Below are 19,298 nucleotides of genomic sequence, written 5' to 3' on the forward strand. Positions count from 1 at the left end.
CAGTGTACAAGTATATTCTCCCCTGAATTTTAGACTTGTAAATCCAGCTGTCTGACATCTCCACTAGAGTGTTTAACAAGCATATCATATATAACATGTCCAGAAAAATGCCTTACTCCCCCGCCTGTTCCTTGCTGTCTTCCCCGTGTCGGTATTAGCTGTTTTGTTAGTCCTAGTTGCTTAAATCCAAAAGTTTGCATCATCTTAGACTCTTTTCTTTTTTTCTTACATTCTGCATGCAATCCATCAATATAGCCTAGTTGTAACTAAAAAGCCTGTCCAGAATCTGATCATTTCTCACCACTTTTCATCATTTACCAACTTGATCCAAACTGCCATTGTCTCCAGTCTTGTTTATTTCAGGTGTCTCCTCACTGCTTCTGCTCGCTGCTTCTGCCACTATATTGCTGCTTCTGCCATTGTCCCCCTACTAAGTCTGATTTTAACCAGCAGCCTGAATGATCGCTTTAAAATGGAGTACTCAGAGTAAAAGCCAGAGTCCCTCTGTTGTTTTAGAAAGCCTTCTAACACTTGTTCTTTCTCCCCAATTCACTTATCACAACCACCCCCAACACCCCTCACATTAGCTTCCTTCAGAACATTTCTTATTAGATGTTTCCTTTGCCTGAAAGCATTCTCAGATACCTGTGTGGCTCCCCTCTCACTTCCTCCTTTTCTTTTCTCAAATATCAGCTTAGTAGAGAGACATTCTTGATCGCTGTCAACAAAATAGTGACCACAACTTACAGCCTCTTCACCCTTCCTTTTATTGTTTTCTGTGGCGTACTGTATATTGTTCATTTCTTTAAATTGTCTCACCTTGCTAATAAATACTTTCTGAGGGCAAGGAGTTTGTTACTGCTGTATGCCTTAAATCCCAGAACAGTGTTTGGCACACAGGAACTTTAAATATTTGTTGGACAAAAGAATGGATATTATTACTGGTTTTTGTAGTTACTATATATCTTCCTCTTCAGGTTTGAAACAAAATTTTATTTGTATTACTCCCTTAATAGAAAGTAGGTGGAAGTCATTCATTTATTTAATAAACATTTATTGAGCACCTACTGTATGTTACAGTTATGACCGAAATAACTTATTGAAGAGAGTTTCTCTTCCTAGGAAGAGCAGGCAAACTGCAGTGATCTGGTTGTGGTCCGAATGTCAATTCTGAAAGGCTTTAAAGGGTAATTCCCAAGGAGCATTCCTAGAATAGTTTATAGTGGTTTGCAAATCTATTTATAAATCTTCATAATCTTATTAAATTTCAGAGCTGGAAGTGACCTCAAAAATAATGTAGCTTAATCTTCTCATTTTATGGATTTGATTAAGTTGATTTCTTTTAAGTGTAAGGAACTTGCCTAGTGTCCCTACCCAATGGGATAGAATGGGGATAGAAGGGGATCAGGGTCTAGGTCTGGCCTCTTGATTTACAAGCCAGTGACTTTCCCACTGTGCCATGCTGCCTTTCCTTCCAGATCCCAGCAAATTCCTTTTCAGGAGTAGACTGCTTGCCATTGTTCTATTACCTTTTCTTAGTTAAGCAAAATAACATGGACAAAATTTTAGCATCCTTTTTCAAAGTGTGAGAGGTTACTTTTCTAGAAAGTTTGTAATGAGTTCAGGGTTTGTTTTAAGCAATAGAATACTTGATTCTTTTATCATTTAAATAGAATTGTGTTTTTAACCGTATAGTTAAGTTGGAAGAATGCATTGGATTTGTTTATACTCCTCTCTCTCTTAAATCTACCAGAGAAACTCTTGCTACTCAGTTGGATCTAGCAGAAACAAAGGCTGAATCTGAGCAGTTGGCTCGAGGGCTTCTGGAAGAGCAGTATTTTGAACTGACCCAAGAAAGCAAGAAAGCTGCTTCGAGAAATCGACAAGAGATTACAGATAAAGATCACACTCTTAGTCGGGTAAGTGATAGTTAGCTAAGTTATGTGATTAAAATTAATTGAAAATTCTAAACAGGCCACATTTTAAAGTGTTTGGATAAGTGTATGTGCATGAGTATTTCCTTACACACAGTGGTCTCCTTGTATGCATATATAAAATAGTTTATATAATCTAAAACAATGGTTAATAATTGAAATTCTTATTCAGTATATTGGGGTTTTTCCCCCTTTCTGGTTGTAGATCTTAATATATTTTATATGAAGAAATACTTAACCTTAAATTCATTTGCTTTGTTATCTTAGTAAATTGCAACTGATTTCATGGCCAAAATTCTATAAGATTCAGAGATGGTATTTTGGGATGTGGATATCCACAAAAATTCTTTGTGTATATCTACAAATCCATTATAGAGAAACCATTACTACAAACAGTTGTCTATTCCTGAAATGTATAGTATGGTCAATAGATTATGGGGCTAGAAAGGGGAATTAGAGTTTTCTTCTTGGTGGTAAAGCCACAATCAAGTGCTCTGGTGTAAGTAGATCTGGATTCAAACCACAGCTTTGCCCCTGAGAAGTTAACGTCATCTTGGCAGTTTGCTTTGATTTCTTCAAGCCTCAGATTCTGTGTCATAGGATTCTTATGAAGATTAAATGCAGTCATATAAATAGAATGGGGAACAAGTAAGTTACTGAAAGTAATTGTTGGAAGGCAGAGAGAATGAAAAGCACCCACTGAACTGAGAAGGTATCTTTAGACTAAAATGCCAAGGTAGGCAGCTCTGTACAGTCTTTGGACAAGTTACTATGGGTCCAGTAGTCACGGAGTGGGTTCAGGCAGAAAATGATCTAGAAGCATTCCTGCTGCACGCCGCACCACCAGAGGACCATTGGGACAATTTTATAGTTAATCTAGGGTATGGGAGGTATGTGCTTAAAACTAGGAAGTGGGTTCCTAGTTCCTAAGAATGGGTAACTAGTCTTGTCGGCATCAGGAATATGTCAGCAAAGGTCTTCATCATTATTTGGGGACTACAGAACATAGAGGCCACTTCTGATTATTAGATAATATCTACTACCTAAAAAGCCCTTGATGACAAAGAAATGATTTTATCACACAGTGCGGTCTGGGTAGGGTCAGGGAAGGAATAAATAGGGAGGAAATATATGGGTCCACAGTGGTATCATTTATGCTAATAGCCAAACATTTTAAATTGTTCTTTTTGTCACCGTTATTCAGATGAAGAAACTGAGGCCCAGAAAGATTGTAACTTGCTGAGGGCACAGAGACAGAGAACTAAATGTACATTTCCTAGTTTTTAGTCTTGCTCTTATTTCATTACATTTTGTATTCCTTTCATTTGTATGACTCTGTATGTATACATGCACACTGAAATAATTTTTGGAAGTTAACAGTTACTTTAAAATATTTTTAATCACTTCCACATATTTCAAACTGGAAACCAGACATTTTTATAGTTAAGCAATGTCTGACCTGTCCTTGTCTATGGAAAATGCAAATTTTTTTTTAAAGATTATTGCTTTAAATATGAGAGTAGCAAAGAGACTATACAACTTCAAACATTCTGTGCTTTGTTTAGCTTGAAGAAACGAACAGCATGCTAACCAAAGATATTGAATTATTAAGAAAAGAAAATGAAGAGCTAACTGATAAAATGAGGAAGGCAGAGGAAGGTATGTAAGATTTTTTTAAAAAATTGTAACATTAAAATCAAGTTCAGAGGTAAATCTTTGTTATGTATTAGGGTTTTGAAGAATTTGTTTTCATATGTTAAATAACTTGTGTAGCCTTAAGTATTACCTTGAATAGTGTTAGTCGCTCAGTTGTGTCTGACTCTTTGTGACCCCATGGACTGTAGCCCACCAGTCTCTTCTGTCCATGAAATTCTCCAGGCAAGAATACTGGAGTGGGTGGCTATGACGTCCAGGGGTTCTTACCGACCCAGGGATCGAACCCAGGTCTCCTGCATTGCAGGTGAATTCTTTATTGTCTAAGCCACCAGGGAAGCCCCTAGATATTACCTTAGGGAACTTAAATATTCTCACCATCACTCCCCCTACAAAAAGGTAAATATATGAGGTGATGTATGTGTTAATTAAATTGATTGTGGGGGGATCCTTTCACAGTGTATACATGTATCAGTTCTTCACATTGTATATTTTAAAATCTTAAAATTTTATTTGTCTGTTATACCTCAATAAACTGAAAAAAAGAATTATTTAATGAAGGCACTGAAAGTTACTATGTAGTATATACTAATTTGAATAATAAAGGACATTGTTACTTTGCAAGGCAGAAATTAATGGCATATCATATATGACATTTTATATAATTTGTTGACAGAATATAAATTGAAGAAGGAGGAGGAGATCAATATCCTTAAGGCTGCCTTTGAAAAGAATATCAATACAGAACGAACCCTTAAAACACAGGTATACATGCGGTTAGCCTTTCCCATATGTTTGTATTTGAGTATCATATTCAGAAGTTAGTATTTGCTCTTCATTTCCTTTTTCTTAAAACTGAGATTGTCAAGTCATTGGAACAAATAATGTAATACTCCTTTTTCATTAAATATAGAAGTCTTATTCAGGAAATAGGATTTCAGTTGAGTTAAGAAAGCTAATTTGTCTAGTTATCTGATTAGTAAAAAATATGTTTTAGATTGTATGGAGGACCCATAATTGACAGTAGGAAAACTTAATGAGGAGAAAGCGTATGCTTGGCTGAAGTCAAGAGAGAAGAATGAAAAGAAAGAGAAGAATGGGGAGTAAGAAACTTAAAAGGGGTTGATGTATCATTTTGCTTTGTATTTTGCAGCTAGATCAGTTTTTTACACTAAAACTTGATATCTTATCATTGTACCCGTAGTCATCCAGTAGTTTTTAATTCTTCAAAAGTACTGTGTACCTCAGTTCATTTTTTTTATTACAGTAAAATATTTTGTACTTATAGCTCCTTACCACTAATCTATTCTCTCTCAGTAATCCTTCAACTAAAGTAATTTTTCAAAAATGCACTTAACAGTCACTGAAAATCCTTCAGTGGAGATTTTACTTCTCTGTAAACATAGATCATGAAGATAAAGATTGACATTTATTTTTGTACATACTCCAAAAGAACGTAAGTTGAAAGAAAATGAACTAGGACCAGTATTTACAGCATATACAGATAAACATAAAGAGGATCTGCAAATAGGAAAAAAGTTCAGTAAAAAAAAGAAAAAGCCAAGGGACACTTGAGGAAAAAAAAGCAGTAAAGATTTTTTTAAAAGGCTCAACCACGGGGACTTACTGGTGCTCCAGTGGTTGAGACTCTGTGCTTCCACTGCAGGAGGCACGTGTTTGAGCCTTGTCAGGGAACTAAGATCCCACATGCCTCAAGGCGTGACCAAAACAGAAAAGGTTCAGCCACAGTAGTAAAGCAAGAAATAAAAATGGAAACAATAATGAGATATCTTTTTGACAATCAAATTGACAGGTTTTAATGAGTCATGATACTCAGCTGTGAGTATTATAAGCACATGGGGAATGTTCATTCATACAAAAACAATTTAATAGAAGAAAGCATTTGAATGTGCATATTCTGTGACCCAGTATGTGCTCATTTAGAAATTTATCCTATTTAAATACTTCCATAAATTCTGAAAAGAAATATACAGAAATAAAATTGCTACGTTATTTTTAAAAGTGAAAAACTAAAACTAACCCATACAATGAGATGCAAAGAAGCCATTAAAAATTAATGAAGTAGATCTACATGTAAGGACACAGAGAAATAGATATTTAATACAGTATTAAATTTAGGGAGCAAGTTGCAGCACACAGTGTATTGCAGAATTCCATTTAAAATCGAAACATTTATATATAATCTACTTATAGTTTTAGGAAAAGTCTAGAAGGATATGCACCCAGTAGATTGAAAGAAAAGAGAAGGCTTTAGCAGAGATAGTCTTTGATGAGTGATAACTATAATAGCTTTTCATGTTCTTCACATTATACTTCTATGTTTTTTTTGTTAGATTTACTACTGGAAAAAAACCAAATAGCCGTATATGAGTTCGGTGAAGTAAGCCTTTACTGCACTAAAAAAATTTACTCAAGGGTTCTTTATCCTTGATGGGATCTAATCTACATGGAAATGATAGTGGTTAGGGATTTGTTCTATCTTGGTGGAAAAATCTGATTTATTTATTATTATTTTTTTTTAGCTACTACAGGACAGATATACCATAGCTTATGTTTCTTTTTCTTGGTTTATGTAACTAATTCCCTGTGCTTTTAACAGTTCTGTCTTATTTAGAATATATTGTTTCCTTCTGGCAAAAGGGGTTAGCCTCAACTATATTTACAACCTCTTTCCCATTCAAGAGGGCCTGAGTATGGTGCTTCATCCACCCGCTCTCCTATTTGTCTAAAAGAAAAAAATTATCTTGAGCCTTTTTGCCTGTGTACTGTTTTGTCTAATTCTTGTGTCATCCTTGGCTCCCCTCCTTAATACCATTTCTACTTTGCTCGTTCGATTCCTGTTGGTCTTTTTAAGAAACATACGTGGACACAAATGCAGGTATTCCAGGAAGCCTTCCCTGACCTCTCCTAGTCTCAGTTAGGTACTGCTTCTGTAGCACCTTGCTTGCTTCTTTTTCCTGATTTTCCACTCAGCACTGTCATGCTTGCTTTCCAGCTCCTCTGCCAGACTAGGATGTCTTTGGGGTTAACTGTATTTTCTGTCCGTATATCTAGTGCCTATCAGAGTGCTTACATGCAGTATAGTAAGTGCTGAATAATTGTTGAGCAGTAACTGGATTTTTTGTAAGCTTATCTGTTTCTTATTAAACATTTGAACAATGAGATGAGTCAGTAATAGTTACTTGTGCTACCAGTTATCATATTCCAAACTTCATTAGGTTCTCCTAATTTTCACACACACATTTTGAAGGAAATGTTTTTGAAGGAAAAAAAATTTTTTTACTGGAGGCTTAAATTGAATAGCTACAATAAAGAACCTTATTAATAACATTTTAATATCATAATAGGCTGTTAACAAGTTGGCAGAAATAATGAATCGAAAGGACTTTAAAATTGATAGAAAGAAAGCAAATACGCAGGATTTGAGAAAGAAAGAAAAAGAAAATCGGAAGCTCCAACTTGAACTCAACCAGGAAAGAGAGAAATTCAACCAAATGGTAGTGAAACATCAGAAGGAGCTGAATGAAATGCAAGCGGTAAGGTTGTGTGTGTGCATTTGTTATTACTGTATATACCTAGCTATTTATCTCGTTTGTTCAGTATAAAAAATGCATATTTAGGTTTATATTCTTCTCAGTTTGATTACTATTACTCTAATATGAACCATGATCTTGACAAACTAGGAAGATACTCTGTTAACTATAATTTGAGTAATTTTTACCCCTTAGCATGTGCTTGATTAGAAATGCTACTTTTGGAGAAACCACTAAGGGTTTCCTCTGTATCTTTTACACTTTCATTTGGAACCATAAAAGCATTTTCTATTGTTTTAACAGGTGTTTGAGTTTGGTTTTTAATGCTTTGTGTTTTAGAAGAAAAAAAAACAAAATACTTTTTTAAAGCAAAGAGAAAAGGAGCTTATGCATGCAGTGTATTACTGAGGAAGAGAACTTGTGTTTTTATAGTTGTATTACAATCTGTGGTGGTAAACATTTGTGAAGTTTATAGTCAGTTTTTAGTATTAGCAATTCTCGGTTACGTATTTTATAACTCCACTGATTCTTAGTTTCTAATGTTGGAGATTTGAACTTAATTCTTTATATTATCTTGTTACTTTTTTATTTTTTAAATAGCAATTGGTAGAAGAATGTACACATAAGAATGAGCTTCAGATGCAGTTGGCCAGCAAAGAGAGTGACATTGAGCAGCTGCGTGCCAAACTTTTGGACCTTTCCGATTCTACGAGTGTTGCTAGTTTTCCCAGTGCTGATGAAACTGATGGAAACCTTTCAGGTAAGAATAATTTCTGTTACTTCATTCAAGTTTGCTAAAATATGGGAATTAATGTAGATTTCTTTTTTTGGATTTGTAACTCTGTCATTTTGTCCATGAATTCTTAAGAAGGGATTTACATTTCTCATGGCCCAGAGTCTGATATTTGCATACTTAGCATTTTATAGCATGAAAGCATTTTATAGTCATAAACAATTTTAGGCTCTTAAAATAGGTCTGAATGGCTTTTATTAAATAGAAACCTGAAGTTTATGAATCAGTATTGAGCAGCCCTTCCCTGTGGTGAAAGTCAAAACTGCTGCTACAACTCTGTTTAAGGAAAATTGTACATGTTTTTATGTGTAGCAGCTGTTTAGTGTTTTATGTATTTTTGTGCTGAAACTAAGAACTGTACTTAATAATCAGAACCATAGTAGCTCTATATAGAAACCTACCTAGTGCTGTAGTGATAAACTTCAGCCAGACTTAAAGTTTCAAATTTGGAGACGTAGATAAAAGCAGTTGGGAGGTGTAGAGAGGTGTCAGGGAGTGAAGTAAACACAAAAGTGAGGAGCTAGGATGTCAGACTTTCTCTTCTTTTTATTTTTATTTTTCCAGTGGAGAATCTAAAAGAAAAATACTGCCTCATTTTTGGATACATTGTAGTGTGGATTTTAGTACATTTATGTCTTTTTAACAGAGATGAGCAGTACACATGATGCAGGTTCAATTTAGAAATTAATAGGTTATAAATAGTAAACCATGCATTGTCAGTGTTAAAGGTATACATATACACACAGAGACACACCCATTTAATGTACTACATATTCTTAGTTCAAGGTCTTGAGAGTTTTAAGTGGTCTTAAACTTGAAATAGATTTTAATTAATGTAGTTCCTGAATAATGCATGAAAAGAAAGATGCAGATCACCACATTTGATATGATAAGGATCTGTGTTAACAGATATTACTTGTTTTTGTTGTTGAGAATTTGAAATAAGAAACTTGATAGACTACCTAGAAAATTCATGTTGTTGTTATTGGTCAAGAAAGTGAAATTCAAAATAGGAAGTGAATTCACTTCTGATATGTATTCTATGTAATAGTCATTCTTTAGTGGCTTTGCCAGCCCATAATGAGATATCTGGAAAGGGAAGGGCAGGGAATAAATATTTCTTATTCCGATGGTCAAAAAATTCCTTCTGTTTTCCCATTTTTGGCTCTCTGAAACCTCCAACCTCTTGAAAACCTTGTAGCTTCACTTCCTTATCAGAGGATCACTTTGGATTTAATAAGAATCTCTAGCTTCAGCTGTTGTTTGAGCATCATTGTAAAGTTATGACCCAGTCATCAGTTAAGAAAGAGTATGACATGGGAATTCCTGGCGGTTCAGTCGTAAGGGCTTTGTGCTCTCACTGGAGAGGTCCTGCGTTCAAAAGGTTTTTTGTCTTTATTCCATCCATTTCCCTTCAGCTTTGTTTATAATGTCTTACTATGTATGCCTTCGTTGTCTTTGTATTAGGTTAAACATTTCAGAGACTGACTTGGTGAATACTGTATAGAGGGTTTGAATTGAGAGATGAGGTTGGGGGAAGGTAATGAGTTTTATTTCATCCTGGCTTATTCAGGAAGGCTGAACTTGAAGCATCATCAGGTGGTTTGACTGGCAAACCTAGGTGAGATATCCATTTAGATTTCAGAATCCTGATTATTCAGGAGGGATCAGTCAGCAAAAGAAATTTTTAAATGGTTCTGCTGGTTCCATTCTGAGCTATACTTAGTATAGCTGTGTATTTTGAGAGATTTTTGCTTTTAATATTTTCAAAGTTCAAGCAGAGGGGAAAAAAAGGTGCTGGTGGCCATTCTCCATTGACCAGTCAGGGTCTCTCTCTATTACTGTGTTCTGAATTTGAAATTTTAGAGAGGTCTTTACAGTGCTGCACCTTTTCATATTGGAGGCTGTGACTTTCATATCGGAGGTAGAAATTATGGGTAATTATCATCAAAGTTACTTTACCTCTGTATCAGATATCTTACTGTTGCTGCCGCTGCTAAGTCGCTTCAGTTGTATCTGACTCTGTGCGGCTCCATAGACAGCAGCCCACCTGGCTCCCCTGTCCCTGGGATTCTCCACGCAAGAATACTGGAGTGGTTGCCATTTCCTTCTCCACTGCATGAAAGTGAAAAGTAAAAGTGAAGTCACTCAGTCGTGTTGACTCTTCGTGACCCCATGGACTACAGCCTACCAGGCTCCTTCGTCCATGGGATTTTCCAAGCAAGAGTACTAGTAACTTGAAAGTCTATATTTATAAAGTCTTACCATTTACTAGACCTCTGGCAAATAAAGTTAAGTTTTTGCGGTCATATCTAGAAAGAATTGTAAAAAGTTTTGGCATTCATTCTTAATTTGAGAGTTACCTATCATTCACATGTCTGAAAGATTTTTTGAAGGTAATGATTAATTTTATTTAGTTTGGAAGACTAATCAATGATTGGAGATAATCAGTACATCTGAATTCTTGAGCATTGATTGATTTTTTTTTCTTTTTTATATCACTTCTCAATTTAAATTTTTTGGAATGGTTCTCTAGCTGTGTTTCTTAAGCAATATGTAGTTCATCCAAGTAAACTTTGGTAGTCTTCAGAGATTAGTCTTGATGTTTGAATTGGCTGTATTTGGTACTGATTTACACCTCTTTCTTACATTATCCTCTTTCTTATATGAGTTACATATAATTAACTCTTAAAGGAGTTAATTGCTCATATTGCAATCATACACATCTAAAATTTTTTTTTAAGTTCAAATTTCTCTACAAATAAATGAAACCTGGGACCAAGTTTTTTTTTTGTTGTTTTTGTTTTTGTACTTCTATAGTATGTTATTGTTAATAATCTAGACTTAGAAGTCCTCAACATTTATTTATCTGGAGAAGCTGATATCTGTTTGTATTATAAAAGAATTTAGAATATTATACTTTCGGGTTGCCACTTAGGGCACAGGTGGTCATAGTTTTAAAGGAGGTCCTTACAACTAAAAAAATTTTTAAAGAATAAAAAACTGGTATATTAAGTTGCATATAAGACAAGAGTAAGTAATTTTTTTAAATCACTGAGTTTGGTTTACCTGCTGCTCTGAAGGGAATTCACTGGAAGGAAAGACTAAAATTCTGTTATAACATTGGCAAAAAATAATTTTAAATTGGCAAAAACCTTCATATATCTTCAGCACTTATTTTGAGTTTCTGATTTCTTCATTTTATTTCAATTAGGGCAGATAGAAAATTGGGCTTATTTAATTCATAAAATGCCTTTGATGTATAAAATTTCTATAGGAACACTGAAATGGCACCATACAACAATTCATTGAAAATATATTTCAGTCAGTATATTCAAAGAAAACACTGGCAAATTAATCCAAACTAGAACCAGAAAGCTTATATATTTCTGGCACTTATTCTCATAGAGAAATAGCTTGGAAGGAGGATATTTTGGCATATACAATTTTGTATAAATGTCAAGATTTCCATGGCTTTTATGTCTTTTATTTTTAGTGAGGAATTACTGGTATGAAATGGACTTTGGCACACTGAAGGGAACTTTTCCTAGCAATAACTTTTCCTTTTGTAAATTAGAATATTTGTGAATAATCAGCAGCCTTCTGTATGTTATTGAATATAAATTAGCCATGTGGTTTCTAAATTACAACCATTATTTAAATAGAGTGTGACTTGACTTGGAGAAGGCAACGGCAACCCACTCCAGTACTCTTGCCTGGAAAATCCCATGAACGGAGGAGCCTGTTAGGCTGCAGTCTATGGGGTGTCTGAGAGTTGGGCATGACTGAGCGACTTCACTTTCACTTTCACTTACTTGGCTAATTAAGAAAGAAAGAACTACAGAATAGTAATTTTTTAAAAGGTGTATCAGGTACCTACTCTGTATGTCAGATGCCTTGGGGTATATATATATATATATATTTTAAGTGTTAGGATGTGGTACCCTGCTCTCAAACTTTCAAAGGAACTGCCTAATGGGACAGATTAATTATTGATGAACAAAATAATAATGCCAACTAAGAAAAAAGTTCAGAGAAGAGGATCACTTTGAACTGAAGTTTCTCATTATTTCTTCCACTTTAATAACTAAATGAAGGAGAATAACAAAATCAGAGGCCATTAGGTACATGGAAGAAGCTGGAACAAGATCATCACTCCTGATTCAATTAACTGCAGTTTGTCTAAGGAAAGATTAGCACTGTGCTCTAGGAATTAAAACTCAGAAATTAGATTGCCTGGGTGAACCCTGGAGCTTGGCCAGTTGCTAGGATTACCCTAGGGCAAGTCAGTTCACCTTGCTAAGCTTTAGTCTCTTCATTTGTAAATGGAGGATGATAGGAGGACCCATCTTCTTTTATATTTCTGAGAATGTAATATCCTATGTTCATGAGGTTATATGTAGATTATATATGAGGTATTACTTGCACTTGATAAAAAATAAATATATAGTAAATGTTACCTATTATCATTACTTTAAGACCAGACTGTTTTACAGCTTTTAAGTTACACAGAGGAAGGTAATATATATTCCCCTAAGGCTCATGATTTAAACAATGGTATAATGTCACATAGCATTGTACCTTAAAGTTGGTTGCTTTTCGTCTGTATTTCAAATGTAATAGATCTAAAAAATAAAATTATTGTCTTATCTCTCACCTGATATAATTTCTAAATGGAATCATAAACACTAATTATATTTAGTATGTATTTAATATATTTAAACGTTAATGATAATCATTATAAAATTCCTTGATTGAGTTAGTCAGAGAGTTTCTGGTGGGCACAAACTGGTAAAAGATTATCAATTTTACCTGCTGAATTCTGTGTTCTTTTATTGTTGATTCTGATACTACAAACTTTAAAGGCTTTATACCTCTTTAGTTTGCTAAGAATTGTAATTGGACTTACCACTAGAATTAGGGAACCTCTCCCCAACCACATTTAGACACTTTCAGTGAAATTGTTATAGATGTTTTACCAGATCGTTTATCAGAATATTGTACTGAGAAAACAAATAAAATGCTTGTCTCTTATTCTTTATATCTAGTTGGTTCTGCCTGCATTCCTTATTTATTTATCTTCTATTCTTATCTTCTGTGAGTAATAGGACACTTCTGTACTTTTGCTTGCTCTTTCTCGTGTAAATCATGCCTCTGACTTGTTCCACTTGCTGCATTTTTTTTTTTTTTGGCTCAGTACTTTTATATCAATGTTAAGTGATATTTTAAGTCTTCTGTATCATATCCCATTTAAGCTGCAATCCATTCCAGTCTTGCCTGGCTGTTAAGGATATTGTCATTATTTCATACTTTTATGATTGAGTACTGAAAGTTAATTTTAAGGGGAAAGTGGCTTGGATTTTTTTTCTGCAATTTTTGTATGGCCATTAAAGTTGATTTGTGTGATTGAAGCATGAAAGAGCAGATTTTAGCACTTACTCATGTAGCTGTGTTCCAATGCCTGCTGCTGCATGCTGTCAGACAGCTTGTAATAGCTTTTCCTTTTGTGACAGAATACTATATATTTTTTTCCGTCTAGAATCAAGAATTGAAGGTTGGCTTTCAATACCAAATAGAGGAAATATCAAAAGATATGGCTGGAAGAAACAGGTACCATATAACTCATTTTTTTTAGTTGATATTTTGTTGTATATTTTATTTTTAAATCATAGAGCTTATATTAATTGTCATTATTTTTAGATTGATACAATATAATCTAGACATAAAAGGCAAGTATTATACTTACCACTTTAAACCAAGTTAATACTGATGTTTTCTCTTCCCCTTGTTATTTTCATTTTAGTATGTTGTCGTAAGCAGCAAAAAAATTTTGTTCTATAATGATGAACAAGATAAGGAACAATCCAATCCGTCTATGGTATTGGACATTGAGTAAGTTGCCTTTTATTCAATCTTAAGTCTGTTGAGTGTTAAATTATTTTTAGACTTACCATTTAGTTTTTATTTTGTTATTTAAACTATGTTATAAACTTCTTTCCCTAACAAATTTAAATAACAGCTTTATATTAAATCATACTTTTATCAAAATATGAGAGAGAAAACATTGCATACCTGATTGATGTATTCGAAAAGCATTTTTTTTAAATGTCAAGTATTTATTGGTATTACATTCATAGAACATCTCAAAAAATGTATAATTATGTTGGTCATTAATAATAGGTCAAAGAGGCCCAAGCTGAAACACAGAGGAATTCCAGCACGGGGATCCCTCACTGTCCTGTTGTGGCCATAGGAGCCACAGGGCACCCTTCCTGTGCCCCCTCTAATCCCTGGCAACCACTAATCTGTCCTCCATTTGTGTAGTTTTGTCACTTCAAGGATGTTATATAAATGGAATCAAATAGTGTGTAACGTTTGAGATACGCTTTTTCACTCAGTGTAGTTCCCTTGAAATCCATCCAAGATGTAGTTTTTTTCTTTTCATGATTGAGTGTTCTGTTGTATGAATATATCAAGAGTTTGTTTAACCATTTATTTGCGTTTTTTCTAATTTTGGCCTATTAAAACTAAAGCTGCTTTGAACATTCATGTACCAGTTTTCATACAGATTTGTAAGAACTTGCCATAGTCTTTTTCCAGAGTGGCTCCGTAGTTTTCTGTTTCTGCCATAGTTGTATGAATGATCTAGTTTTTTTGCATCACCACCAGCATTTGGTTTTATTACTATCTTTACTTACAAAATTCTGATAGGTTTATAGTGAAACTTACTCTGATTTTAATCTACATTTCTCTAATAACTAATCTTTTCCTATGCTTATCTGCCACCTCTGTGTTCTCTTCAGTGAAATACCTGCTTTTGTCTTTTACTGTAAATGTGTTTTTATAATCGCCTACATCTTACTTCTTTTCATTTTAGTAAATTGTTTCATGTTCGTCCTGTAACACAAGGAGATGTGTACAGAGCTGAAACTGAAGAAATTCCTAAAATATTCCAGGTAAAAATCTGAAGTTATAATGGTAGTAGATCCTTTACCTAACTTATAAGTGTATTTGTGAAGTAAACATAAATGCATCAATACTTTTATACATTTGAAACTTGTTTCTGCAGATCCAGACTTTTTTAATCTTCTGTTTACCATTTCTGAATGTAGATACTGTATGCAAATGAAGGTGAATGTAGAAAAGACTTAGAGGTGGAACCAGTACAACAAGCTGAAAAAACAGGTTTTCAAAACCACAAAGGCCATGAGTTCATTCCTACACTCTACCACTTTCCCGCCAACTGTGAGGCCTGTGCCAAACCTCTCTGGCATGTTTTTAAGCCACCTCCTGCCCTGGAGTGTCGAAGATGCCATGTTAAGTGCCACAGAGACCACATAGATAAGAAAGAGGACTTGATTTCTCCATGTAAAGGTAAGGCATGAAACTGATTCTTATACCATTTAATAAGATAACTTCTTCAGTGTAGCACTTCCTGTAACAAGTTGAAAAGAGATAATAAGATGTAATGTTTTGGCACTGGTGGAGCCACATATATATTTCTGATTTTACTTTATTTTTACTAGGTTATGACTAATGTTTTCTCTTTAAATTTTCTGACTTAATTAAAAAGAGAAGATATTGTCCAAGCTTAATTTAGCATAGTAAATCTTTTCAAATTGTTAAGAACCTGTGAGAGGGCTCCTTTAAGTATTATGTGACTTTGATTGTGCTCTTTTTTCTTAAAATAGTAAGTTATGATGTAACGTCAGCAAGAGATATGCTGCTGCTAGCGTGTTCTCAGGATGAACAAAAAAAATGGGTAACTCATTTAGTAAAGAAGATCCCTAAGAATCCACCATCTGGTTTTGTGCGTGCATCCCCTCGAACACTTTCTACAAGGTCCACTGCAAATCAGTCTTTCCGGAAAGTGGTCAAAAATACATCTGGAAAAGCTAGGTAAGGATTGAAGTGTTAACCTTTCTCACACTAAGTGACTGGATAATAGCTGTCAAAACCCAAAATCAAATTGTTCTTTTCCCTGTAAAAGGCATCATTTGTAGTTGGGTCTTTATATATGACTTAAAACAACTTTACAAAGTAGTTTAACTGATTCCTGTTTCAAGCTCAGAATATTTATAAATATCGTATTTATTTAGTTCCATGTCAGGTTTTATTGTCGTTGGTTGTGTTATATATGGTACATCAGTTCAGTTCAGTTCAGTCGCTCAGTCGTGTCCGACTCTTTGCGACCCCATGAATCGCAGCACGCCAGGCCTCCCTGTCTAACACCAACTCCCGGAGTTCACTCAGATTCACATCCATCGAGTCGGTGATGCCATCCAACCATCTCATCCTCTGTCGTCCCCTTCTCCTCCTGCCCCCAATCCCTCCCAGCATCACAGTCTTTCCCAATGAGTCAACTCTTCGCATGAGGTGGCCAAAGTACTGGAGTTTCAGCTTTAGCATCATTCCCTCCAAAGAAATCCCAGGGCTGATCTCCTTCAGAATGGACTGGTTGGATCTCCTTGCAGTCCAAGGGACTCTCAAGAGTCTTCTCCAACACCACAGTTCAAAAGCAGCAATTCTTCGGCGCTCAGCTTTCTTCACAGTCCAACTCTCACATCCATACATGACCACTGGATAAACCATAGCCTTGACTAGACGGACCTTAGTCGGCAAAGTAATGTCTCTGGTTTTGAATGTGCTATCTAGGTTGGTCATAACTTTTCATGTGAAACTTTGCTCATCTTATTTTTAGCTGTGTTAGCATAGATTTAAGTACCCAGTTTTTCTTCTTTTGAGGGGAGGGTAGTTTAACTACTTTCGACAAAATTTTTAAAAAAGTTTAAATGGTAAAATGAACAATTTCAGGGCATAATTAAACCCTTTCTTCAGAAGTGGCTATGCTATCTTCAAAGTTCTCTAATCCATGGAACCTTGGGACTCAGAGAAATTAAGCAACTTGCACAGATCACACAGCCAATTTGTGGCATAGTCATTGGAACCCATTTTTATCTCTTTCTAAGCCTATGTTTTTTCTCCTATCCCAAATACAAACTTTCCCTAGAATGTTAATCCTCTACTGAGAGGGATATTTGAGTCTAGAACTGATTTGTCTCTGCTAATGTCACCCAACTCTTCCAAGCAGGCTTAAAAACCATCTTTAATTTATCCTGTTTCTTTCATTCCGTATCATCAGTAACCAAGTCTAATTCTTTGGATTGACTCACATCCATTCCTCGTTGTGTTGCTCAGCTGCAGTACTGTTCCAGTGCTTTATTACCTCACTCCAGTCTTACTTGTGTAGAACCCTGTATCAGCCTCTCCTGTACAGGATAAAAGCTGAATAAATCTAAAGTACTTAAAATTGGTTTACAGCTTTGTAGGGGGAATAATGTGTTTGAAACAGTAGAAGCAGAAAAGAGATAATGGTGTATTTTTTCCCTTTTCCTGTTTGCCAAATTTTGTGTGTTACTTAATTATTACATATAATGTATGTGTACCTTTCCTTTCAAGTTTTGTTTTTTGTATTTATCAGCTGAGTACATTACTTAACAATTTTTATCTTTTTCCCCCCTCGACAGTTAACCACGTGACCTAGTGCCTTGTGGAATTGTGTGGGATGCTACCTGATGAAGCAGGCGTCTCTAACCATGCAGAGCAGACAGGCTGTTCCTTTGACACAAATATCACAGGCTTCAGGGTTAAGATTGCTGTTATTCTGTCCTTGCTTTGGCACAAAAGCACACTGAGGATTGTTTGTTTTGTTTTGTTTTTTGTTTTTTTATTGCGGGTTTGCCTACAGGTAGATTAGATTAATTATTACTATGTAATGCAAGTACAATTGAGGGAAAGCTTAGCTAGATATATTTTTTTAAAAAAGGTGCTGCCTTTTTGAATTTCTAAGAAAACGCCTGTCAATCATGATGGAACACAGTTTTCCTCATACCAGTGAGGGGAAGAGACTTTCACTTTCAAGTGGAATGGCTGTCACTGTCAAGATCAGCTCATGGAAGGAGTAAAGTGAATATCTCAAAATGAGACAACTGAAAGGTTTTTTAAAAAATAACTTCAGTTTTCATGCTCTTGCAAGACTATACAAAACTATTTTAAGAAAGCAGTGATATCACTTGACTTCAGTGCCCTCACTGTAGAATTTAAAAGCCTTACTGTTGATTGCCCATGGTGGACTTGATGGAAAATAAATATCTTACATTATGCTTTACAAAATACTGTATGTGTTTCAGCAAGTTTGTAGGTTGGGGAATGGGAGAAGGCAAAAAAAAAATTTACATTTAATCTATGCATTTTTGCCAAGCCATATTGAGTTATTTTTACTACTAGAGACATTAGGAACTAACTGTACAAAAGAACCAAGTTTAAAAGCATTTTGTGGGGTACATCATTTCTGTAATTGTATAATGTGTTTCTTTGTGGTTTTAAGTGATAAAGACATTAAGTTAACAAACATAGAAGAAATGTATGCACTGTTTGAAATGTAAATTATTCTTAGAACACCTTCAGTGGGAGTTGCATTGCCCTTTTAGTGCCTTAATTTGAGAGAATTATTTTACTGCCATGACTATAAAAATTTCAAAAAACATATTTTCAAAAAATTATGTGTGTTCAGGGTTTTTTTCATTGATAATTGGTTTAATTTAAAATATTTAGAGGTTTGTTGGACTTTGATAAATTGAGACAATGTTTGCATCAAACTACCTGCTTAAATAATGAATGACTTTATAAAACTCTGCAAAAATATGTAGAAAGTTGCACCCAGTATAAAAGAAAATTATGGCAATACATCTGTGATGTTTTCCAGTTAACATAGGAATTACCAGATAAATACTGTTAAACTCTTGTTCAATAACAAGAGTTGATTCATATGGGCAGTATGATTTATTGTTTATTTTTTTAACCAAATACCTCCTCAGTAATTTATAATGGCTTTGCAGTAATGTCTATCAGATAAGAAGCACTGGAAAACTGATTCGTCTCTAGGATGATATGCATGTTTCAAGTGGTATTAAAAGCCGCACTGATGGATATGTAATAATAAACATATCTGTTATTAATATGCTAATGACTCTGTGCTCATTTAATGAGAAATAAAAGTAATTTATGGATGGAGACCTTTAATAACGACTGCTATGGTGTTTTCTCATGGATGAGATGAATAGAAACCATGCTATAAATTAGTCCCTGACTGCATACAGATGTTTGTAAAATCTCATGACTAAAGTGAATTTTTAAAAGATAAAACTGGTTTGTGCTGTAAAATAAGAGTGGCTACAATTGAAATGAAAAGTTGGCTAATGTCTGTTAGAAACAGTTCTCCGTGAGTATCTTAAATTTCTCACATCCGGAGAGCGGAAGCTTTGACAGCCTTTCTTTGTTCTACCCTGTCTTTGTCAAGGAGAT

At 34.7% G+C, this 19,298-nt stretch overlaps 1 protein-coding gene across 1 annotated transcript in view; it reads left to right on the forward strand.

Annotated features, from left to right (window-relative positions):
• Positions 1-18,960, forward strand: part of ROCK1 (Rho associated coiled-coil containing protein kinase 1) — a 127,393-nt gene extending 108,433 nt beyond the window's left edge. Inside the window, exons 23-33 of the mRNA XM_005697060.3 lie at positions 1,754-1,919; positions 3,500-3,593; positions 4,264-4,352; positions 6,956-7,144; positions 7,742-7,901; positions 13,474-13,544; positions 13,738-13,826; positions 14,812-14,890; positions 15,047-15,308; positions 15,626-15,833; positions 17,462-18,960. Of these exons, the coding sequence (XP_005697117.2) occupies positions 1,754-1,919; positions 3,500-3,593; positions 4,264-4,352; positions 6,956-7,144; positions 7,742-7,901; positions 13,474-13,544; positions 13,738-13,826; positions 14,812-14,890; positions 15,047-15,308; positions 15,626-15,833; positions 17,462-17,465 (1,411 nt within the window). The 3' untranslated portion in view covers positions 17,466-18,960. The remainder of the gene's footprint in view (positions 1-1,753; positions 1,920-3,499; positions 3,594-4,263; positions 4,353-6,955; positions 7,145-7,741; positions 7,902-13,473; positions 13,545-13,737; positions 13,827-14,811; positions 14,891-15,046; positions 15,309-15,625; positions 15,834-17,461) is intronic.

This window comes from Capra hircus, chromosome 24, assembly GCF_001704415.2.
Source record: "Capra hircus breed San Clemente chromosome 24, ASM170441v1, whole genome shotgun sequence".
Taxonomy (NCBI): Eukaryota; Metazoa; Chordata; class Mammalia; order Artiodactyla; family Bovidae; genus Capra; species Capra hircus.